The 24,617-nt window shown below is 38.1% G+C and overlaps 2 protein-coding genes and 1 pseudogene across 2 annotated transcripts; 2 read left to right on the forward strand and 1 right to left on the reverse strand.

Annotated features, from left to right (window-relative positions):
* Window positions 1-1,579: 1,579 nt before the first annotated feature.
* On the forward strand, window positions 1,580-5,292 carry LOC140929355 (uncharacterized). The gene is made up of 4 exons (XM_073379153.1): window positions 1,580-1,934; window positions 3,077-3,181; window positions 3,567-3,794; window positions 4,955-5,292. Exons 1-4 carry the CDS (start codon window positions 1,599-1,601, stop codon window positions 5,174-5,176), a joined length of 891 nt encoding a protein of 296 aa, XP_073235254.1. The 5' UTR covers window positions 1,580-1,598; the 3' UTR covers window positions 5,177-5,292.
* A 1,870-nt stretch (window positions 5,293-7,162) lies between these two features.
* Window positions 7,163-15,157, reverse strand: LOC140930406 (uncharacterized; annotated as a pseudogene).
* Window positions 15,158-18,969: 3,812 nt separating this feature from the next.
* On the forward strand, window positions 18,970-20,695 carry LOC140930405 (cyclin-dependent kinase 5 activator 1-like). Its single transcript, XM_073380092.1, has one exon. The coding sequence runs from the start codon at window positions 19,131-19,133 to the stop codon at window positions 20,040-20,042; it is 912 nt and encodes a 303-aa protein (XP_073236193.1). The 5' UTR covers window positions 18,970-19,130; the 3' UTR covers window positions 20,043-20,695.
* The last annotated feature ends 3,922 nt before the right edge of the window (window positions 20,696-24,617 follow it).

A 24,617-nucleotide genomic window follows, 5' to 3' on the forward strand; every position in this document is an offset into this window, starting at 1 on the left:
TGTCATTTCGGCCCTCATATTCATGAAATTCGAACCCGCCCCAATAATATGGCCACCCTGTTAATACTGCCAAATTTTTTTGAACCATTGGTGACCGTATTAATGGGGTTCCATTGTAGACACTGTACTTTTGATGTATTGTAGTACAGTGAACTCGCTAAGACACACATTACTTGACGTGAGCCTGCTCGTAGGCTAAATCATCCGAGTAATCTCGAATCACTGATCCTGATCCAGAACATCCCAATGGAATGCCGTCTTTCTTCCCGTAGACTTCACCCTATAATGGCTTTTTCCGGGAGGGTCTGTCCGAAATGGGTATCTCTAATAAGACTTTAGGTGTATGAAAGAGTAATGAATGGGTAGGCGATTTTACTAGTTGCCGTCTACTGGAAAGGGTAGGTAAATCTGCCATTTCGTTGTGTAACTAAAAGGGATAACAGACGCATTTGATGGGTGGGAAGGAGACAAGAAAACGTCCTGGTTTTGTGGTTTATTCATATCAAAAAGACGGTACATTTACAGCAGATTAAAAGGGATTCATTGTTCTAAAGTAGGTGTGTGAAAGGGGTGTTGGTATATGAAAGGATAAAGGGTAAAGGAACTGGACCGTCGAGCGCGGATGAAGAAAAATAAAAAAACAGCGAGCGAGCTCGCCGATGTTTTTGAAAAGAACGAAAAGAAAACTAAAGTAACGTCTGGGTACAGGCTACCCTGCGAGAGCATCCGTTTTTTTTGCCTGTAGTTTCACCCGCCAAGAGGGAGAGAAGCGACGACCGGAAATACGCCTGCGGCTCGCAGGCTATGTACAGGCTAACCTCGGGATACCGTGGGTGGCAGAGACTTTTCTAGCGTAGACTGCGAGTAGTCCCCATTTTTCCTCAGGGATAGTAGAGCGAGCGAAACGCGAGCGCGCGTGAAAATCACCCCACGCTAGAAAAGGCTCTACTATCCCTGAGGAAAAATGGGGACTACTCGTAGTCTATTTCTAGCGCAGTTTCCGGTTTCTGTCAAGTCTTTATAGTGACCCGCGCGAAAAGCCTACGGCCGAAGATGTGTCGGCCTTCGGCCAACACCGAAAATTCCCGCCGCATGCGAGAAAAACCTCTGGTACCCAGGGTAACCTCGGGAGGGAGCCTCCCTAAAAAAGAATTCGTTGAGTACCCCTACCCCTCCCTGCCCTGCTCTTGGGGTGTGGAAATAGGAACTGAAATGGCGGATTCTGGGGGATTTGTACAGCCCCCGAAATTATCCCGACCCCGAAATGATCCCTAATCGGGGCTGGGGATCATTGGGGTGTGGAAATAGGAACTGAAATGGCGGATTCTGGGGGATTTGTACAGCCCCCGAAATTATCCCGACCCCGAAATGATCCCTAATCGGGGCTGGGGATCATTTCGGGATCGGGATCATTTGAGGGGCTGTACAGATAGCCTGCGTAGCAGGCGTCGAAAGGGGTAGGGGATAGGGGATAGGGGATAGGGAGGAAGGGACCCTCCCCCCTCCCCTTTTTGCGCCTGCCACGCAGGCTACTGTACAGGGGGCGGAGAAAGGGTCCTGGTGAACGCGCGCGGCGCCGGCACATCCATAGAAATCAAATGTCGCGTATATTTAGTGTTTTCAGTTCTTCTAAATCTAGACTGTTCAAGTCTTTGGATTCACGACAACTTGTCACAGTACAGGAAATAAAGACATTCCAAGAGCAAGGGGTCGTGTGTGTCAGGGGAGCATTCAGAGAATGGGTCGACAAGCTGAAGAAAGGCGTTGGTGCGAATCATGCGAACCCCAGTAAAGATGGCGAATGGCTGAAAAGCGAGGATTCACAGACGTTCTACTTCAATGATTATTTCAACTGGCGTCGGATCCCAGAGTTTGAGGAATTTGTACGTTCGTCACCAGCTGCAGAAATTGCCGGCAAACTGATGATGTCTGAGGTTTGTTTCATCCACTAAGAGAACAAAAGTAGAACACGTGGGTGGAAAAAAGTTAAGAGTTGGGGGACATTTAGTTATAATCAGCCGTGTGTATTTTCTTTTTTAATCAAAGCCTGATTAATTTTCATATCCGTTTCATCAGAAGTAGTGGAGACCAGAGAGATAAAGCCAAACAGTATACAGGATGTCAAGGCAAAAAAATTAATGGGAAATTATTAAAGGATGGAAGAACCCGTCCCCCCCCCACCCCCTCCCGTTTGCAGTCTGCAGATTATCCCCTCCCTGTTTTTATCTGAGGGAAGGGGGTAGATTTACACAGATTTCCTATTGTATACCTACAAACCATCTTGTATTTATAAGTAAAAAAAAGTGCGTCATAAACCTTCAGATGGAAAACTTCTACCACACACATACTGTACAATTTTACACAGGTAACGCACAATTACAAAAACAAAGGCAACTAATAAGGTTATCTCGTCAAGATCTCACGATTCTATTCCTTAATAATCTTGCAAAGGTCTATGTGTGTGATCGATCTTGGCAAGATGGTGCCAGGATTTCGTGCTTCACATTGCTACATATTTTGGCAACCCTAGGAAATCATTATAGCATCTTCGGGAATCTTCGGTAATGTTTGTAACTTTTTATGACCTCTTTCATTTTGCATACAGAATTAAGGAGTTTTTCAAACTAACATCACCTAATTAGATTTTATGGAAAAAAAGTGTGGGTAATGTGAACCGCTCATTGTCAACCTTCGGTTCAAAAGGACACCCTGTTCAAGATGCATAATAGTGAAATTGTCTAGTTACCCTGTTAAAGAAGTAAGACCCCTAACAACCATACCCTTTTTAGTGGCAAATACCCATTTAGGCCAGTTTTTCCTGGCCGTGGCAGTTGTGGATCTATCACGAAGGTTCTTCTGTACTCATGTTCATTTACAAATTCAGTTTGAGGGTGATTGTATATGTTGTGGTTCAATTTTATCCTTGATTTAAATTTTATTTTTCTTTGTTTCAAACACATTGTTATACATAACCATACCCACAGAACAAAGGAGAATAAAAGGATAAAATTGAACCACAAAATATATCTGTCTGCTCTGTCAGAAAGTTTTTTTTTTTTCGTGATCCTCTCTTCAGTTTGCAGTGTTCTATCATGAACATGTGTTCACTAAAGATCCCGGCACAACTCGTGGGACACCATGGCACCAAGATCAACCATACTACCCTGTAAATGGATGGAAGGTAATTATTAAGTTCTAAGTAAAAGTTCTCTTCTATTTCACACTTTCCCCACCCGCACTTGGTCAGTGAAAATTCTTAGAGATTGCAATGCTCGAAGAAAGTCCTGTCTGTTTTTCCGCGACAATTAGATTTTTTTTTACCTCCGTCAACACTAACAGTCCTCTCAGGAAACATAGGCTTTCTTCAGTGGGTTCAAAGGTCTCGTCTGTAGGTTGTAACTGGTTGATTTTGATCCCTGTTATTGATTTTTTTTTATGATAATTATGATTGACAACTAACTTTCTCAAATGTATTGTTATTTTCCTGTCATCTGATTGGTCCAATTTGGCTAGGTGGCTCCCGTTATAGTAGTCACACTGTAAAAAAATGTTCATTTTATCCACAGAACTGTTCATTATGGCTGCCACTGACTCCTGTTTCTAAAGTCTCCTGTTTGAAATATGTTGGTGGGTCTCACAAATGGAGAAAGTGGTTCATTCCCAGGAAATTTGCCTCCTCCAAAAATTACAACTATGACAATGCCAACACTAGAAGCAAACAAGAAGCTTTTGATGATATCCCAAACATAGATGGAGAACCAGACAAGTATGAACTGTTCTCATGGGATTTGCAGGTACTGGTGAATTTTTAACTGAATTTACTGCCAAAACTGTTAGAGAGTTTAAGCTTCACATATACGGCAAACGGCAAACGGCAGATTCAAGTTGAGAATTATTCAAAATAGAAAACAAGCAGATAAAAACAGCTCACAAAATTCATATGGATAAAAAATTGCATAAAATGACTAATTTATGTGTAGAAGTAATGAACAGAAACTACCACTACCACTTCCACTACCACTACCAATACCACTATTTCTACCACTAGCACTACTACCACCACTACCACCCACTACCACTAGCACTACTACTATTTCCACCACTACAATGTACCAATACCACTATTTCTACCAATACCACTATTTCTACCACTACCACTACCACTACCACTGCCACTACCACTATCACTTCGACTACCACCACTACAGAGTGTATAGGGAGTACTGCCACCACTACCACTGCTACTACCATTAACACCACTCCTTGGCCTGCGATAGAATTTAAGCTTACATCAAATTGAGCAGTTGCTTTCCTGCCTCCACCACTGCATCATCAATCAGTACCCTTGGTGAGGCTATGGCAGATTGACCAAGTTATTTTTATCCCTAGCTTTACAGGAAACTGTATTCAAGAGACAGTCAATTATGTTTTTACCCTCTAAGCCAAAAAGAACTTGTGGACTACAACCAGTTGCAAAAATGTTGAGACACTCTCACGTGGGGGATGGAACGTAAGAAGCATGACTGAAGGGAGCATGAGGAATGATGGGAAGGGGGAAATGAATGGAGACGATACAGAATCTTCCAGTCATCTCCCCTCTTTCTCCTTACCATCATTGCTCATGTTTCCCTTGAGTGTCTTAAAATCACTGCTAGTCACGTATCTGCAAGAAATAGCACTCACCCACTCCCTTTCCTCTATTCAAGGTTGTTCCCCTGAGGTTTGAACATCATCTCGAATTGCTGGCAACTTTGATAACAGGGGAAGGGAAATCACTAGAACAAGATCATGAGCAGGCTTTTTAAGCCCAAAAATTTAAGGCCTATTGTCTCAGAAATGTTTTTGCTTTTGTTTCGTTTTAAAAAAAAAATCAATTATAATAATAGTTCATTGTAATGTACAAATTTCATCAAATGTTCAAAATCTATTTTCTTAATTTTTATTATTTTCTTAGCCTGGTGATTGCATAGCTTTTCACATGCTCACTCTTCATGGAGCCAAACAAACCACTGACACAGTTGGACGACAAGTGGTTGCCACTCGCTGGCTGGGAGAAGATGCAACATTTGCCACTAGACCCTGGGAAACCTCTCCGAGCTACACTGGAGGATTAAAACCTGGAGATGCTTTCCACACCAGTGACACTTTTCCAGTTATGTGGAGATCAGAACAGTGAATGGACAGAAACTCAAAATTAAAATTATTAATTAGGGTGATAGGGATAAGTGGAGCCCTGACTCATCACCGCTACTGGCTGGGAGAAGATGAAACATTTGCCACTAGGCCCTGGGAGACCTCACTGAGCTACATTGGAGGATTTAAAGCTGGAGATGCTTTCCACACTAGCGACACTTTTCCAATTATGTGGAGATCAGAACTGTGAATGGACAGAATCACAAAATAAATTATTGTAATATGGGTTACAGGATTAAGTAAAGTCCTAACTCATCCACACTCACTGGCTGGGAGAAGAAGATGCAACATTCACCACCAGGCCTTGGGAGACCTCACCAAGCTACACTGGAGGAGTAAAACCTGGAGATGCTTTCCAAACAAGCAACACTTTTCCAGTAATGCGGAGATAAGAACATTGAATGGACAGAATACAAAATTATAATATTATTAATTAGGCTAACACAGATGTAGGACTAAGTGGAGTCCTGAATCATCCCCAGTAGTCTCTAATTGGATGCGGGAATCACACACGAAAGATGGAACGCCACAAGCATGACCAAAGGGAGCATGAAGGATGATAGGAAGGGGAAAAATGAATGCAGAGGATATAGAATCTGTCAGTCATCTCCCGTCCTTCCCCTTCCCATTGCTGCTCATGCTCCCCTTGACCCCACAGTCTTAATAAGAAACTAAGAGAAGTGTAGAGATGAGTCAGCATTCAGTCTGTAATCATAGAAGTGATTAATAAAGTTGGACGATCAAATAGTGGGAGTTTGATTTGTTTAATCATGAATGTAATTACAGACTGAATTGGATGACACAAAGCTCTGTTATCAATTAATTATTGTTACTATAACAAAATTTGTGATGATTTAGGCTTTTTTAATTAATCCATAAGATACTCAAAGAGTTTTAAGCTAGAAGTGTTGAGTCAACATGGTACCAGTAAGAGGTAAATTTCATTAGTCATGGTCAATATGATATTTGCCTGAAAATTTGACCCAAGCACAAGGTAAAGATGGCTGGCTATTGGCCAAGTTCTTGTTTGCTTTTTTATGGACTAAGACAAAGTTAAGGTCAATAAAAATAAAAATAAAAATAAAAAACAAAAAAAACAAAACATGAACATGGGTAACATCCAGCTACCTTGACCAAACAAGCTTGGTCAATATAGGATTTATTATATGGCCAAAAAGAGAAATTTTTCTTGCGGGACCAAAGCAGGAAATCCCAAGTGGGCAGCCAAGGTAGCTAATCAAAACACAGGATTCGGCCTTACACTAGAGAAAATTTTACTCGTAAAAATCATGAAAATGGAATTGAGTAAACTTTCAGTAGACAAAAACCTTGTACCAGAATAATTTAAACAATATCACCTTTTTTGTACATTTTCAAGGGCTATAGATGTAATAATACCAAAGACTATTTCTTATGGGAGCCCGAGAAAATAAATGTTAATTTTCACAAGAATTGTGAAAACACACATAAAATTCTAAAAATTCCGTGTGAAAAATGTCTTTTTTATTAAATTTCACTTTTATTTTCTCAGGCTCTGGTAAGGAATTTTCTTTGGTGTTATTACAGACAATTAAAATTACTCAATTTCCTGATGGATACATTCTTAATACACATTGCCTTAAGGCAACCTCTTCTTGGTTAAAACATATGTTTGTATTAATAGACTGCTTGCAGTCCACCTTTTTCTTAGATCTGTCAAGTTCTTAAATGGTGAGTGCATAGCCAGACAAGAAATGAGAAAAGAGAGATTTCTCCCTCTTCGGGCTTGCGCCCTTGTATCTCGCAGCTTGCACGTGGCATCACCATACTAAGTGACTAAATGAAGAAAATAAGAGACTGTTTCCAGTCTTTTTTGTTACAGTTCATGTGAATCAGACAAGTTTATGAAATTAACAACAGATAACAGATATTAATGATAAATATGTCTGGTTTGAAGTGTTTTAAACCTGCATGCACAGCTAAAGAGAGTTGAGTGGTAGCTACCACTACCAGAATCCTTGAACAGGGTATTGTTTTCTTGTGCAAATTAGGGCTTTTGTCATTTTTAAATAGGATTACCAAATTTAAGTATGAAAGAAAAAAGAAAGGAATTCTGGTCTTAGTAGTAAAAACATGTCATTGTGCAAACGGCCTATTTAAACTGTACTTTAAACAAAATAAAATATTCAAAATGATCATCACAGTTATTCATTCTGTATCATGCCTCTGTCTTCTTTCTTTTGGCCTTTCATCTATTCTATGCTTACTGCCAGCTTTCCCAGAATAGCCTTCAGTTGATGGATCAAAACGCTTTTTAGAATACTTCCCTTTTTCATCCGATGATTCACTTTCTGAAGAGTCATGCCTCTTGCGTTTAGAGTTCTTTTTGTGTTCACTATGATTGTGTGATCTTTTCCTTTCATATTTAGCATTTTTATTATCAAATTTGTCAAGTTCATCATGATCGTGTTTTCTTTTCCTTCTTTTGGATTCTTTGATTTCATCGTCACTGTACTGCTTTTTCTTGTGCTTCTTGTCCTTTTTGGATTTCTTCTCCTTTTTATCTTTCTTTCTCTTGGTTTTATCTTTGTCTCTTTGAATTTCCTCCTTTTCATTAGTTTTACTTCCCTGGACTGGAATATCTACCTGTAGTAAAAAAAAATAATGATATATGACTGGATTTGACTGACAATAAACAACCATTAAAGTAAGGCAAAAAATAGATTGAATTGCACCAACCACATCTTCAAAAACAAGACATAAAAAGCAAATAACGTTATGGCTTAACTGAAAGATGACCAATAGTATTGTGGTCAATAACCATAGTTTTATTAATACCAACACTGTTTCCTGCCCTATAACCGCCACTTTAGCAAGTTGTAGGACAGGAAACAGTAAGAAAACATCAAAGACACAACTTTTCATAAGGTATGTATACTTTTATAGCTTTTTTTGTACATTTTAATCATTTTATCGATCTTAAGATAAATTTCCATACAAGTCCTTAAAATTTGGCTGCCAGTATGGCTGTTGTGATTCTAGGTGCCCTGTGCTTTCAACAACAGTCCTATTCAGGACTACGTCGACCCAGATGGTCATATTCCACCTACTTATGAACTGATTCCTGTGTTCAAACCTCTAACCATGAAATATTATTATTTAATTCATAAGAAATTTATGTCTAATCAATTTTATTTACATTATTATTATACCCATAATTACATTTTTCAATCAAAACCATTTCAGAGATAAGTAAGATTGGTTGATCCTATTTGATTATACAGTTATTATAATTAAATAAACTGTTTACCTCCTGTGTACCAGTAGCTCCAAGTGTTTCTTTAACTGGTGCAGATGCAACATCCATAAGCCTAGCTCTTGAGCTGTTGAAAAAAATTTGTAGGCTGAGAGACAGTCATTCATGCCATATGCTTAAAATGAGAGTGGTGTTTCTTTTTTTCTGTTTCTCTTCTATGTTTCTCTTCTATGGCCAGAACTACCCAAAACCTAACCACAATTGAAGAATTGTTATAGAAAGGAGCACTCATAAAACTCATCAACAGAGAGCGTGGGGAGAGGTACCTGTGAAGTTGGTGGAGCCCCATACTGCTTGATGCATAATGGGTAACCCTGACAACCCCGAGAATGGCTTTCACCCAGGTACTGTCACACTGTTAAAAAGTGGAACCTAACATATTTTAATACCATACACTAGGGAAGGGTAGGGAGTAGAAAAACACTTTGCAAGTACAAGCCACAACATGCAGGGAACAACACACGGAAATAATGGCCTGACCTCAAGTGAAAGGATGTAAAAATAATCCATGAGCCCCTGTGACATGATTAGGGCAACCCAGCAAATCTCCTGTGAGTGAGTGCTGGCTAGCCATGTCCTGAGTTTAACTAAGCCTAAATTTCATTTTTAGCCACATAAAAATAACTGTTTTGATAGCAGACCATCAGTGACACACTATTGAACAATTATACTTATTATTGCTGCACTTTATAGAGAAGACTTACGATCGTTGTAATAACAAAAACTCTGTGACCCTGTTATTCTTTACATGTAACAGGGGACAACGTCGCGATCAAAATTTGCTTGGTTACTTTAAATAAAAAAATCACGATTTATTAAGAAACTTTAACCACATTATGTAGCTTAGGGCCAACACAACAAATGGCTTAAAAACTCAGTTCCAGCTTAATTGGCCTTTGGACAAGACTAGTAGCTCTTTCATTTGCTTGTTTGTCTTGCTCACTGATATTTTAATTGCAAGATGCCTTGCTGGACCCTAACCCACCAGGCAAGTGAGCTTACAAAGTTAGTTGCCGAGCAAGGTAATCTGCTTGTCCCAAACAACCGAATGGGGTGTTTATTTTTAGCCCTGATAACAGAGTTTGGCTCCTACAAGTCATTATTTTTAAATACCTTCCAAAACCCATGCCTTCCACTCTCTCAATGTCCATAGAGTCACGCTCTAACTGGCCTTTACGACAAACTTCAGCCAGCTCCTAACAAAAAAGAAAAGCATGTGTAATTATTCCTTTTTCTGCCACTTTGTAAAATTATAATATTATTGTACCTTGTTGGTATTTGCTGGGATACATGAACAGGAGATATCTCAGCAAGCTCCGCTGAGCTTTTCAGAGAGGATCCCTGACTTAAACTTAAATGATTAATTGATTAAATGAAACATACAATGGCAATTTGCAACATACAATGGCAATTTGCAACATCTTTATGAAATGATTATGACAAAATAAGTGTATTTATTGCAGGATAGTAAAAATCCATTCCTAGATTGTGTATTGATCATATCCATATGTTAATTTGCACCCACTAAGCAATAAATAATTATTCTGATTAATTATTATTATTAGTTAAAATTTAATTGTAATTAAATAAAAAGGGGAGTTCCTCACCTGTTTAGAAACTCCACTTGCTTTTTTCTTGACATTTCCCTTCCCTCTGCAACACCAAAAGATTAATTTTTGGGAGGGTGGTCAAATGCTTTACTTACTAACACTATCTTGTCTAGCACTTAATGTGCACATTTCAGACCTTTTCTTTGATCAATATCATGCATCAAGACTTGTGCACGATTCAATTCAATTCTTTATTTCTCACTACATAAGATATTTACACAAGTGTACGTAGGTAGGAAAATAAAGTAGCTGATAAATAATAATTATTAACTAAAAGACATTAAGTTCATTTGCGTACAGTGTCCAAATTAAAATAGCACGAGCTTTCCTGTTGGACACCATCAAGTTCAGATAATCGTCAGCAGTAAAGAGAGGAATAAAATCTCAGATAATATCAGTGATAGAACTTATAAGCAAGGTCAGATTTGGTTGGTTAGAAGATAAGACCTCCATTCTTTCTTAAACCGCCATGCCTTACATAATGATTTTCCTGTATAAACTATAGCTTGTAACCTTCCAACTAGATGCAATTCAAACTCTCAAAAGTTGCACCTTGGGAAAGGATTGAGGAAAGTGGCCATTATAGAGAAGCGTCACTATGGCGAGGTATGGGAGAGGATAAAAATTTTCTTGGCAACTGGGATGCACTTTATTGGCAGCTGCTACTATTGTGAAGAGGTGGCCATAAAGAGAGGTTAGCGCTTTAAGTTCTAAGGGTAATCAACATCACTTTTCTCCTACTAATGCTGCATTTCTTTACTATAGTCAAAAAACAAATTTTTGATCCAAATGATCCACAACGGAGGTGGACAATTCTTTGGATCATATCCAAAACGGGATACTTTGGATACATGATCCCAAAGCATTTCTTTACTACGGATCCAAAAGAGTGAATATTGCCAGCGGTAACGCAAAACAATTTTAAAAGATACATCAGCTATTTGACAACACTGCTCATCTTTAAGGCCATTTTTGAGCATGAGGCATGGATCGAAAGATTAATTTTATCCGCTTTATTGGGGTGGTAAATTTTGCAATACAAACAGAACCTGCATTGTTCTAGTTGACAAGTACAAAACTACACTAACACAACTTTGCTGATGTCTCTAAGTTGCAAGACTTTACTTTTTCACATTATCTTATTTGAAGACTGGTCTTCACTTGGCCCACCTAAAGCAGTATCCTAAAGCTAACCGTCAAGAATACAATGAAAGATCAGCAAACTTGCAACATTGTCAGCAGCCTTCTTATTCTTTCTTGGGCTACCATCAGAATTCATCCCAAAAATAATATAATTCTACACCAAACCAACTAAATTCCCCATTGCACGTGCTTTGTGCTTACCTTTGCTTGCCTCAAAAACACAAAAAAGAACTCCTGTTCTGAAGGCTATTCTCAAGCACAACCTTCTTTTTTTTCCTTTATTAGCATTAGTCTTAGCCTGCGCGCAGACGAAATTAAACTCTGGTTAACTCAGTCTGCGAAACAGCGCCTAAATCCTTGTTCTGGACTTCCAGCTGTGTACCCAGATTTGAGTACGCACCACAATTGGCCAGTTAAAAAAGGCCTTTGTTTTGTTTGTCGTGATCGCCAATCAGGTTGAAGGGAAATTCGAAACGCACTTCCGGTAATTCGTTGAGTCCGTTGGGGGTCCAGAACAAGGATCTCTGCGCTGCTTCGCAGACAGTACTAATCAGAGTTTAGTTATCGTCTGCACGCAGGCTACATTAGTCTGTGAATTGTGAAATAGGTTTATTCTTTTTGTCTCATCTACCATGATCATAAGAGAGCAAACTATTTATTTCCAGGGATAAAATCATGACCAAGTTCCAAATGATCACATTCCCAATGCAACTTCAAAATATTTTTGCACAAAAATGTTTTGATGGTCTTTTGTTTACTCACAGAGCTATAGCCAAAGCTTCCGCCTCCATTTTCTTTATAGCATCTTTCTCCTGAAATTTAAAAGACAATATTCCAACATAAATTTATTCAAAACCTTCTGCTAAGAAATACAATTAAGTCCAGGTGATCAATAATGCCTGAGAAATATTTTGGGGCTGGGGGTGGGGGTGGGGGTGGAGGGTCTATGATGAGGCAGCACGACTGAAATAATCAAGATTCTCAGATTTTCTTATTTTGTACCAAAAATTTGGACAGTATAAAAGAAAGAGGCTCCATCCTTAAATTAATCAACAGTGAAAGCAGAACCCTACGTGCGCGCAAAGCATGCATGAGCTAAGCCCCATACCTAAGAAAATTTGGTAATCTATCCATCTGCACCACAGGCTAACCAATGTGAAATGTCAAACTTCTTGCTAGTGTGGGAGCCTGTAACTTGTGTTTAACTTGACAATGGACATCAAAACAAGGTATCTGCTGACCAAAGTCTCATGACCACATCACAGGCCAGCTCAGGTACCAACCCATCAAGGTCACGTGTTTTTTTTAATTTTCTCTTGACTAGTTATTAGCTTTTAGTTGATCACAGGCTGAAGTTTATGTTTTTCACTCCCATAACGTTAAGTTTAGATTTATGGATTTCTTTGCACTGGTTTCAAGTCCATTATCTGAGGTAAATTTAAAATGCATTAAAGGGAGCTTCACTTTAAGCTCTGGCTAAATCTACGAATTTAACGTTGGTTGTAATACAGAATTTACCTCACCTGTTGCTTGGAAATTGCAGATGTCTGCTTTACCACCCTTTGTATACCTGTAAATAAGTGTATAACTGATTAAAATTTAGCTGATTTTAAAACTAGACTGTTAATGGCAGATAATGAAAAATAAGTTGTCGTGAATAGTCTTAAGACAAGGAATGAAGAAAAATTCAATGCTTAGAAAAAAAAAAAGATTTACCAGTGAAGATCCTTTCCCTTTTGCCATCTTCCCACTGGGGCTTTGACTGAGTGACCTAGTGAATGCACACAAAAAACGTTAATGTTATAGAACTTAGAGTCAAGCAGTACCCCACCCAAAAAATTCCAATAAGCAACCCCCCTAAATAAGCAAAATGAACATTTCTTGCAGTTGCATTAGCTATATTTGCATTGTGTTGTGACAAATGTGGCAATGGAAAAGGGCCATTTTTTAAGCAGATATATAACAGAAGCTCGCAGAATGATACCAGAAAATGCATTTATCATGAGGATAAAGTTGGAAAGGAAAGGTAAGACTAAGGGTATGGCAGGTTTTCAGCAGACATAACTGTAGTCATGCTGGTGAACAAGATCAAAAGCATTTCCCTCTGCTGCGAAATAAACTCCTTTTCTACCAAGTGGTTGAAAAAATTATTTATTATTCTGCATCTTTTCAACAGGTCCTCTTAGTGAGGGATTTATGCCTGTAGGCTGAATTTCAAAACCGGACATTTTGCTTACTGTGGAGGACATGTCCTTGACAGTATTTTACTATTGTATTTTCAATAATATTGTGCTCATCGCTGTTGCAGTTTCAAAGCCATCTTCAAGTCATTTGTTGTCATTAATTTTTATCTGTCTCATGTTGCTGTTGCAAGGCTATGTTGCTTGTTGAAATTTTACCCTAAAAACAGAGCCTTATCTAAAACAAGACATTACCACTTTAAACACAGTGCATGCAGAGTACAGTAGAACATCGATAACTCAAATTCCCTGTTAACTCAAACTGTTATTCATTCTCCTTTAGAGTTTGAGTTACCTAGTTTCTACTGTATATCACAACATATATATGGGCAATTACAGGGTGTGGTTTTCAGGCAGTTACATCTCCTGTTAAAATATAGCCCGCTAGCAGACTCGCTTGTTTGGGGTCACGCGCGAGTATCTTGGCAGTGGAGCCACAGAGGCTGCCAAGATACTCACGCATGACCCCAAACAAGCGAGCCTGCTAAAAAACTAATTAAAGTAGAGAGAATAAGAGAATTCTTGGAATGTAGAAATGCATAAGTATCATTTAGTCGGAAACTGGCCAGTCGATAAAAACACAAACAGAGAGCCTTGGCCAGTATCCAGCCATCTGAACTTCACTTTAAGTCAAAAACATAAACTTATTTGTGGAGAGCAATAATGAGTCCAGCATAACAAATCGTCGCTCACTAAATGGCTTTAAAAACATCACTATGGGCATGACAAAAAGCTGCCAGCAATTATTGGAGCAACTTCAGAATATCCCTGGCTTCTGGCATGCAAGACTGAGCTCTAAGGAAAATTAAAGGGAGCCCGGTGCTCTGAAACTGTAAAATCTAGGGTGCCCAGCATGTGATTTGTAAGAAAAAAACTAAGATTTTCTAGACACCGTGGCACCACCGGGCACTACTGGAGTACAGTCCTGTACATGTGAGTGATATCTGTTAACTCAGTGTCGATTACTCCCATGGTCTCACAGTCATCAAGTAAATGGTGTGTGTTTTCAGTTCACAGTACTGCAGTCCTGTGGTCCCGTTGTCCTGTAGTCAATAAATTTACTACAATCAAGTAAGTAAAACAGATGCTCCTATAGTACTACAGTCCTGTAGTTGATGGATCTATTAAAATCGGGTATTAAAGGGAAACAAATGCTCCTGCATTCCTCGCGTCAACAAATATTTTTCAAAACTAGCTTAACTTAATTTGATGTGAAAGAAGAAAGAATGATATATATACAGTTTGACGTCATTTTTGCATTTGCTTTGTAGATTTTTGCGATTGCGTGCCAATGTGAGCAGCTTTTAAAGATGTTTATTTTAAAAAGTGGCCGGTTATTCTGAAGTTTTAAAGCTCAAATTCGGTTATGAGAGAATTGGAACACACTTGAGATTCACCTAAATAGTTTTCTCTGTACTTATCAGCCTTCACGTCTTCCCAGTCAAACTGATCTTGTCCTCCACGCACTCCTCCTCTTGAAGGGTGGTACATCTTGCTATCTTTGCGTATATTTTGAAAACTATTTCTACTGATCAAGAGAAGACTTTGAAACGTCCTTCAAGATCCACATTGCCGCCATCTTGAAATTTGTTCTAGTCACCAAGTTCCTTCGGCCACAAGAAAATGCGTCAGGACATTCGTCAGTGGACTGGATTGATTTAGCAAGCATAATGAGCACACGATTCCGACCTCAATGGTTTGATCACAATGGTTTTATCAGGATTCGTCTTGTTCTTGATATTCCAATCTTTAGTTTTCTTTTTGTTAAATTTTCTTTCGACGAGATAGCACTTACATGAAATACTAGAATAGAAGAAACTCGTGTTATATAAAGGTGAACTATATGGCCCTGAAGCGAAACATGACCATTTTGCAACAAATGAATGAGATTCTGGGTCTTAATACGATTACACTGATGATAATAATCAATAATAAGGAAAGTCCTAGCTCAACTGGTTGTTCTTCTAACCGTTCCCTTTTTTGAAGTCGAAAATCAATTTATGCAGTTTCTGCAGGAGCAGCTATTTGGATAGCCTACTAACGCAGATTTGTTTGCGGGCTACGAGAGGCCAAAACCCTTAATTTTTGTTCCACAGTCAGATGAATCTTTAATACTAAAAATTGTTTTTGCGAATGATTAAAGAAAGATTTACAAGTTCGTCAGACGAAGTTCTTTTCAACAATAGTGACTTGCGTCCAGTGAGGTTGCTTGGCGCGCATAACAGCAAAGACGCCCTCCAAAAGCATCTCACGGCCCACAAGAATGTTCTCTCTGTCAAAGAGAGAATAGATTTTCTGTCACGAAATTTATTTCCTCTCTAAAACTATACGCCTATTTATAATAATAGAAATACAACTGAAAAGGTTCCATCCCATTAATTTCTATCCTTTTCATTTGTCATTTGTATTTCGCTCTGCATATGTTTATATTTTTATGCATTGAGAACTCCTGGGATAAGTAAAGCTATATCCCCAGCTAGAGCGGTTTTCATTTGAGTGTCGAAAAGTAATTGGTTTTGCACTTTCTACACGATGCGATTGGCTTAAAAGATTCGCGCCACCTTTTCATCCAATCAGAAGTAAAACCAAAGCCAATTGTGACGCGCTCGCATGCATTTTCCCGCGCTTTGCGTCAGCCACATGTAATTACTTCGAGTTTTGATTGGTTCAATGTATTGTCTGTGTCCTATGTGATTGGCCAGAGTAATTACTTCGGTTTTGGTTTTACGACACTCCAACGAAAACCACTCTATATACATAGATTTTTTTGTTCAATTTAATAATAGAAATACGTATTTCACGCATTGTAACCCCTCGCGTAACTCGCGGTGTTGCACAAAAGTTAAGCCTGCTTGGTACGCAGTAAAACTAAAATGGAAATGTCACTTTCATGAATGTAGGGTGCTTAGCAACGACAACGACGAGGGCAATGAAAACGTCCCTAGTTCTCAAAATGAATGAGCGCTTTTTTTTGTACCAAAACTTTTTCGCGTTTATTTCAAGTCTCTTAAAATGGCAAATATACGATAAACTTCCCTAAGGAGTCTTGGGGAACGCGCCCAAGTTTGGACTCGGAGAAGAAATTGAATTTGCCCCTGTGTTTACGTCCTCCGAATAACGTCGCTAAAGGAAATTTAACGTCGTGTACGTGTTCGTACAAGTTGTAATTAAAGAAAAGTGCGCTGCCCTTCGCCGTGACCGTGACCTTCTTCGTTCACTCAAGGATTTCCTAATGTGCGTAAGCGGTTAGGAATCCGAACACGTTTTTATTTAAAACGCTTTCCATCTTTACACTAGATATATATGTTATTCAAGATTCGGTCCATTAATCACTTACTTCGTTTATCTGGAAACCGACATTTGGGTCAGGAGAGGAAAAAGAAAGTCCGTTGTTTTAGAAAAAATTGTAATCACTTCAAAGAAGCAACCAGAGTTGAATGAAATGAGGCAAACTGTGCTCTTAAAATAATTATCTTTCAATATTTTGCTTTCTTTTTAGAATTAACTTTTATTTTTTTATTATTTAATCATTATTTATTTATTATTTTTATTTACTTTTGTGAACGACTTTGTCAGGCGCACGTGCGTACCGTGCGTACAGGTAGCTACACCCCTACCCTGTCGGTAGTTGTTAGAAACTAGTTGGGCGACCATCCGCGAATCAGTCCTGTCGAAGCCATTTCTGATTCCGTCTTTTTCGTCATAAGGTTCGGAACGAGGGACACCTTTTTTAGGACGGCTTTGCATGTGAGAAACAGAAGAGGCACTTGTGTACCATTGCGCACTAGCAAGAATCTCTTGGCACTAGCATATTGAACTCTAACCTTTGTTAAAAGGACTTGCAAAATTTTTTTTTTTTTTTGCACACCTGACCTTGACAGTATGGCGTCTTTATTCTCCCTTTCAGTTTTCTGTTCCGTTTACTTCAGACAAATGTATGACAAAAATAAAAAGAATAAGAAGATGAAGAATACAATTTGTTCCCATATTTTCTTAGGAAGCAAGAATGAAGAACGGAAAACCTGTTTTTCATGTTTACATTATCGTATATTAAAATTGACAGGCTCTAGCTTCGTTCATGCCCAACTGAACTCGCAATGACGTCACTGATCAGTCCTTGACGGTATGAGATTTCTTCATGGCCACACATCGATTTTGGAAATTTGATAATATTCCCTATGAATTTATCTTTATGAATAATAATTTGCAACGAGCATGCTTTGTTTTCTTACTAAAATAAAACTTAGTCCAAACGAAGTGAAACATACATGGCAGATATTCAGAAAAATTAAGTAAAACGTTAAGGTAAAGTGAGCCGATCAATCGTTTTTACAAGCAAGCAAGTCTTTCTTTGTTCTAGCACAGCAAACAAAGCCGTGTCCTTACCTTTACGCGTAAACTCGGAAATTTCAAGAAAATCAGCCGCACGATTTTTCTTGAAATTTCCGAATCGATAGGAAGTGTAATGTCGATATAATCTCATTAATTTAAAAGGTATCAGGTAGTGATTTTTTTCTTGGGCTCAAAAGCCGGAAAACAAAGCTTAAAAAAGGGCAATATCTACAGATAACTAAAAGCATTTTTTTGCGCGCGCGTGGATCTCAATGTATTGAGAAATAGCTGTCGGTGTTTTACAATCAACCACCTTCATTCCACCTGCACCGAAGGCACAACGTCACCTAGCCAGACAGAAACAAAAATAATCGATCTTCTGCCATTTTCGACAAGAGTAATCAATTAGGTCGTGACATGACTAATGCAATCTATCAACGCCTTCGAGAATATACATGTATTTTTTAGCAGTTTTCACCCTACTTCGATTTCAGTTTTGGCGAAAATAAAAATCGGCACGCCTTCTGTCCACCTCGGATCTGAAACTCGAAACTTTCCCTCATGGAATAATTTAATTCTAAAAATGAGCACAGAAGCACACTTTCTCATATTTTTCTAGCGTTTAGGATAAATTCATTTGTTTGAAGTCGAGGAGATAAATGCGAAATTCTCCCTTTTACACCTTACACTTGATTCACGTCGAAAAAAGAAGAACCGGCGAAAGAGTGAAGCTTTAGACAGACTTATTAAAACACAAACCGATTAGTATATACCCTCTGTAAATACAATTTTGCTTAATATTTTCAAGGAGTGTACTCTGTACAAATTTTCTTCCTTCGGAATGCACCGGTTGTCATTACGAACGGTGGTTTCCCTGCGTTTTTGGTGTGCAATCTATTTCTATCTATGACAGATCGCTTGCATACTTTTTAAGTGACACTGACTTAATTTGTTTCCACTCCAGCTTCATCTTGACGGCAAGCCTTTAGGGCGGAAAGTTGTCGGGCTAAACATATGCAGACTGGAAATTCGCCTGTGATTGGACGATGCGTTTCATGATATATCCCGGCTAGTATGACTCATGACTAAATTAGTGTCGTTGCCATAGAGATTGCTTGGTCACATGGTAAGCCCGCGTAACATAAAATAAACAGACCAGTCACACAATCGATTCAATTTTGGTGAAATCGCCAATGCGGTACCACCTGTTCTCAGAAATACTGTGTTGAGCGCACGAAAAGTTAGCAAGGGCCAAGATACCGCGTATCGCCGGGTCTGTAGCTACAAAAGCCCTCGCCCGTTTCCTTTCACACAAAGATGGGAGCTTCTCTTTCAATTAGTCGAAAGGATCTACTCCACGAATATTCCATGTGGAATAACAAGGCTCGAGAGAGCGCAAAAAGTTTCCATTGCAAGTGTTGTTATCATGTAAACAGCAACAGTGATGTGCGCGTCGGAAAAGAAAACAAGGCCCCTCAAACGACTTGCGACGCTGTCGCGGCTTACATACATAAGTGTGCGAATGTCGGCAAGAAGAAAATGAAATCTAAAATCGAGCCAGCCACCGGGAAGACCAAGCCAAAGGAAAATGAAAATACGCTGAAATCCCAAACAGCACCGGCGACCGTCAGCGTGGAACAGCAAAACGCTAAGCTGCCAATCATGCCCATCTCGACAGATTCCAAGCAAGTTGTTAGTGCCGGGGAAGTTGCAGTCGCTGTGGCCCCGGTAAAACCCAAAGTTCCAATCGCCTCTTTCATGGTAAGCAGCGATGCTCTGAAATGTGTTGGAAATTTCGTCCGCTGTCACTGCAAAAATTTAACGCGATTTCGCGCATCTGAGGTGGTTCTATGGCTACGAGGAGTAGATAGGGCGTTACTTTTGCAGGGATGGCAGGATCAAGCATTCCTGACGCCCCCAAACCTCGTGTTTCTGTTCATGTTACTGAAGGAAAGTTTATCAGACAAAATACCAAACCCTGCTCAGCTACGAGCTGAAATTTTAACATGCCTCTACATGGCATACACCTACAACGGCCCGGAAATAAGTTACCCTTTAAAGCCATTTCTCATAGATGGAGATAGACGAGCCTTTTGGGATCGATGTATGTTTATAACAAATAACTTGAGCGAGAAAATGCTTCAGATGAACAGAGAGCCAAGATATTTTGGCGAACTGCTGGTTGAATTGAAAAATTATGGAAATGTAGTTGACCGAAGAGACGGATGATAAATTAGGAAAAAAAAAAAGCTGAGACTCTTCTTGCTGGATTTGACTTCCTTTTAATCTGTATAGATAATTGCCGTGTCTAAAACAGACAAAACTGGAAAAATAATAATGATAAATGGCTGGAGTTTAATATGTATGTACAGAGCATTTTGTCAGATGCATAAGGCCAAGTCAAATGCGTATTAGCAATGCGCGTCGTTTTTCATCAAAACTAAACTTTCCTGTGTTTTGAAACAGCTCCGGCCGCAGCTGATTTCATGAAGTCATAACTTATTCAGCACATGTTGGCATTGAGAAAATTACAATGCGCCAAATAAACAGTGCGGCATCACTGATCTTCAAAAAATTTATATTTTTGTTGTTAAAATTTTCCAGATAGATGTTTCAGGACTTAATAATCCTGCGAGGATAAAAAACTGACGCACTAAGCGTGTGGCGACTTTTGCTTATGAATAGATGAAAATAAATTCACTCGGACTAAATTAAATATTAGTCAACGCGCTATGAGCCAGTAAGTAGATCTAAGTAGTTTAGAGTTGAAAATGAAGTTGCTTGAGATGGTCAAATATACAGTAGAACGCCATCCTATAAGTTATATACAGATTTTATGGAATACAAAGAGAATTATTATTAAAATGTTTATTTATAATAAATTATAACATCTGTTTTCTTGCGAACTTTCCCTTCAGCGACCGAGCTAACACGAAGATTATACCTCGCACGTTTTCAAATAATACCGACTCGTGTCTCAGTCAACTTTCTGGGCATCAGTTCTTTTGTGATCTATCACTAATCAGTATTGTTTTCTATTCATTGAGGGCAAAAAGAAAATTATACATGGATTTACGCCTTCAGGACCTGAATGTACTTGCTATCACTGTTTTGATCGCGAGTAAACTTTTAAAGGCTTAGTGAACATTCGAAAATAATGAAACAGAAATAATTTTCTGTTTTGAAAAAGGAAAGCAAACCCCCTCTATCAGATTAAGCCTTTGAATAAATTTTAATTGAGTCCTTCTGGAGGAACGAGTTTAAGATTAATATGTCTTTGCCTTTCATCCAAAATATTCGTTATAAGTTATACTATGTGCAAAATATTGAGGTTTGCTGTTCTTTGTTTGCTCGTAAAAATGAAGGGACTTGGAAAAACCCACCCGCTGTCAAAATTTTAATCGAAAATCTGCGACATGGGAATGCAAATATAAAATTCATTTACAGGTTAATCCAAAAAGAATAGAACCCTTTGTGGAATTATTATTTTCTCGGCTCACGCGGCTTAATGCCAAAAACAAGACGAGTCATCACAACAGCTTTAAAACTCGTATCATCTAGCTCTTTCCGGCAGCTTTCGACGCAGTTCTGGCACAAACTCAAGGACGCGTTTTCGAGAACAAATCTAGTCGTTTCGTCAGTTATATTATTAAAAAATTTATCGCTTAGCCGGTCTCAGAAATGAGTCATAAAGATGAATATTAATTTCGTTTTCAGTCCTCGACCAGTGTGGTTTTTGTGGTGTCAAAACCGAGCCTAAAATGCCAACGCAAGTAAAATGTCATTATTATTTTCACAAGGTAAAAAGCTAAATTAAGCAGAATAGTTTTGGAGAAAAAACCTCCGCCTTTAGCAAGTTTATTTTACAAACATGTCAAAAACACGCAGAAATCAATTTGTTTGTTTTATTTTTCCTCTGGCTTATCAACTGTATTTTAATGCAATACCTGCTATATTCTCCACCAGTCAAATCAAGCTGATCAAAGCAGCTTCCACAGTGCTCTAGATTGAAGAGATTTCATTTGCCACAATGTTCGGTTTTAAAGTTGCATGTGTCAGGTATAGTTAATCGTAGAAGTTCGTTGCCTTTGAAAAGCCCTGCCAATTATAATCAAATACTTTGCTAATGTGGGAAAGGCAATAAAAGTTCACTTTTGTTTCTCATACTGAATGCAGCCTGATTTTATAACAAGAAATTTGCATACTACCAAGGCTATAAAAGGCTGTACCTTGAAAAGAATTTTTCTTATAAACTGCCCAACAGTACAGACCAAAAGGAAGCAAATTCTTTCACGTTTAACGCACGTTTACTTAAAAGTGTTTTCTCCATACTGTGTTCACTATCCAGAGTAAATTACCATTTTTGAGCATAACAATTTTGAATTGAAAATCATTCAGGTTATTATAAAGTTAACTGAAAACCAAGAAAACCTATGTCTACTAGTACTTTTAGACCAAAGTTTGTCCCACGCAAAATTTCATAACACAAAAATGTTTTTTTTTTAATTTCTTTATGCGCAATTAAATGAGAAAATCTCTGTAAAATCTTTGTAAATCATCTGTTTCTCTTGAAGTTAGTCTAGAATGACACTTGGTCAATTTTATAGATTTTTTTGTTTTCAAACAAACAAGTAGGAATGTTCAATTGCAATTGTTGATTTGACACAATGAGATATGCTTGCAATAAAACACTACTTAAAATGAATTTGGCACATTTGGTGACGTCATGATCAGAAATAAAATATGATTCTCAAACTGAGCCGCATCATGATTTGAAAACTAATTACGCTTTAGGCAAATGACGATAGGTGTAATTTATATTCTGCGACAGTATAACACTTAGAGACGTTTTCAAACATTTTACGCAAATGAGAGTCTATTCTCAGGCGAACGATTGGATCAAATCAAGATTAAATATGAGCCTCGAAAGGCGTTCGAAGTGGCAAGAAAAAACTCGACAACTAGATTGGTCTTTTAAACTGTCAAGCAAACATGAACTCAGATGATCCTAAAATTCAATCTTTAAATTCAACTAAAACGTATTCGAATTTATCTTAATTTTGGTTTTTTAACTAGTTAATCAAGGTTAACCACAACCAAGGAATAAAATTCTGAAGTAAAAAACTAAGAGTAAACAAACGGCAACACAGGAAACTCGTTAAAAACTCTGCGCTAAAATGGTCGTACTTACAGATTCAAGGCACGTAAAGTAGAAGTCAATCGATACCCATCAATCTGCTCAGCTTGATCAGTGAAAAAAATTTCGGTCGAGTAGTTTTCACACTATCGGATATCACTTAGATTTAAAATTAGAACATGCAGCTTGCACTTTTTCCGATAAAACATGAGAAAAATAAAAGTCTTATTTTTATATATAGTCAAGTAGTTTTTACACTATAGGATATCACTCAGATTTAAATTTAGAACATGCAGCTTGCACGTTTTCCCAACAAAACATGAGAAGAATAAAAGTCTTATTTTTATATATAGTTGCATGATCTTTAATGCTATAATTTTTCAGTTAATGCTTTATGGGAATTTGACTGTATGGTGAAAAGGGAATTGAGTAATTCTTGGGTAACACCTGCCAAAAAATTAATAAAATAGTGCTTTTATTTTTTTTTAGTGACATTAAGGAGAGTAAGCCCACAGTCCTTAATTTTTTCGAACTTTATATTTTCACTGTTTTTTTTTTACCCAAAAAAGAAAAGCATTCTGCGTTTAGAAACAGGTCAATATCCCTAGAACAATTTTAAAATGTTGTTATTAGGATAAATACGTGTAATACTTACAAGCGCATGAGTGAGACTTCTGTATATAAGCTACCAAAAAGGTATCCGGCGGCAAATCTGTTAACAAGACGAGAAAACATAGAAAACTCTCACAACAACGGAAAAATCGAAGAAAACAGCAGATATATTTAGCCAAAACAATGCTGGCAAACGTCTTTACAATAGTGGTAAGGGAAGTTGAAACAAAACAGAGCTAAAACATTATAACGAAGTTACTCTAACAAAAAACACACTCCGTTAGGCTTTTACAGGAGCCCATAATCTGGAACGAGTAAACAACTTCCATGTACTCTTGTCAGGGCGTTTTCACTGACTAGTTTATTTTTAGAACGATTTTGGCGCGAATCTAAAAAGTGTTTTCTCCCCACAAACCAGAAGGCAGAACCTACAGACCTGAAAATGGTATTTCTGAGCTTTTAATGACTCTAATTTTTCTTTTTCGATATTTCTTATACTCCGAATGCGCTTATGGACGGGTCGACTTGAGCTTCCATTTTCGTGGAAAGAACTGCTTGCTCTAAAATGTATCTAAAAATAAACTGGTCTATGAAAGCGCCTTGACATAGGCCTAGTATGGGAGATGCTCGCTCCTTGATATGGGTTCCTGCCTTTCGAAACTCTAAGTCAAACATGATTGAGGTTACTTGTATTAATAACTATCATTAATTGTGATTAATACTCATTAAGTATTTATTATTAATTATTTTGAACCAGAACAGCGAGATTTCATTTGCTTGTTTGTACTCAAACTTTCTTCTTCTAATCCCCTCATTGAGAGGTTAAAACTATATCCGGGAGAGTTCCAAAATTTTATTGTTCAAATACTAAACTAAAAAATAAGGTCATGGGCTAATGTAAGTGATGATTTAATGAAATGAAAAAAATATGATTCTTATGTGTAATGAAATGGTAGACAGGCGAGTGAATAATTTCGCGCGCGTCTTGTCGAAAACGCACGGAAAATTATTATTGCATGTTAATTTTACATGTCAGTGAAATAAATTAACGATAA

This window comes from Porites lutea, chromosome 3 (genome assembly GCF_958299795.1).
Source record: "Porites lutea chromosome 3, jaPorLute2.1, whole genome shotgun sequence".
In the NCBI taxonomy this organism is placed as follows: domain Eukaryota; kingdom Metazoa; phylum Cnidaria; class Anthozoa; order Scleractinia; family Poritidae; genus Porites; species Porites lutea.

Excerpts from the sequence above, each read along its gene's own strand:
- LOC140929355 (XM_073379153.1), top strand. The coding sequence starts at position 1,599 with ATGTCGCGTATATTTAGTGTTTTCAGTTCTTCTAAATCTAGACTGTTC. Across the intron at positions 3,182-3,566 it reads ACCCTGTAAATGGATGGAAG|AACTGTTCATTATGGCTGCC; the intron begins GTAATTATTAAG and ends TTTTATCCACAG. Across the intron at positions 3,795-4,954 it reads TGTTCTCATGGGATTTGCAG|CCTGGTGATTGCATAGCTTT; the intron begins GTACTGGTGAAT and ends TTATTTTCTTAG.
- LOC140930405 (XM_073380092.1), top strand. The coding sequence starts at position 19,131 with ATGGGAGCTTCTCTTTCAATTAGTCGAAAGGATCTACTCCACGAATAT.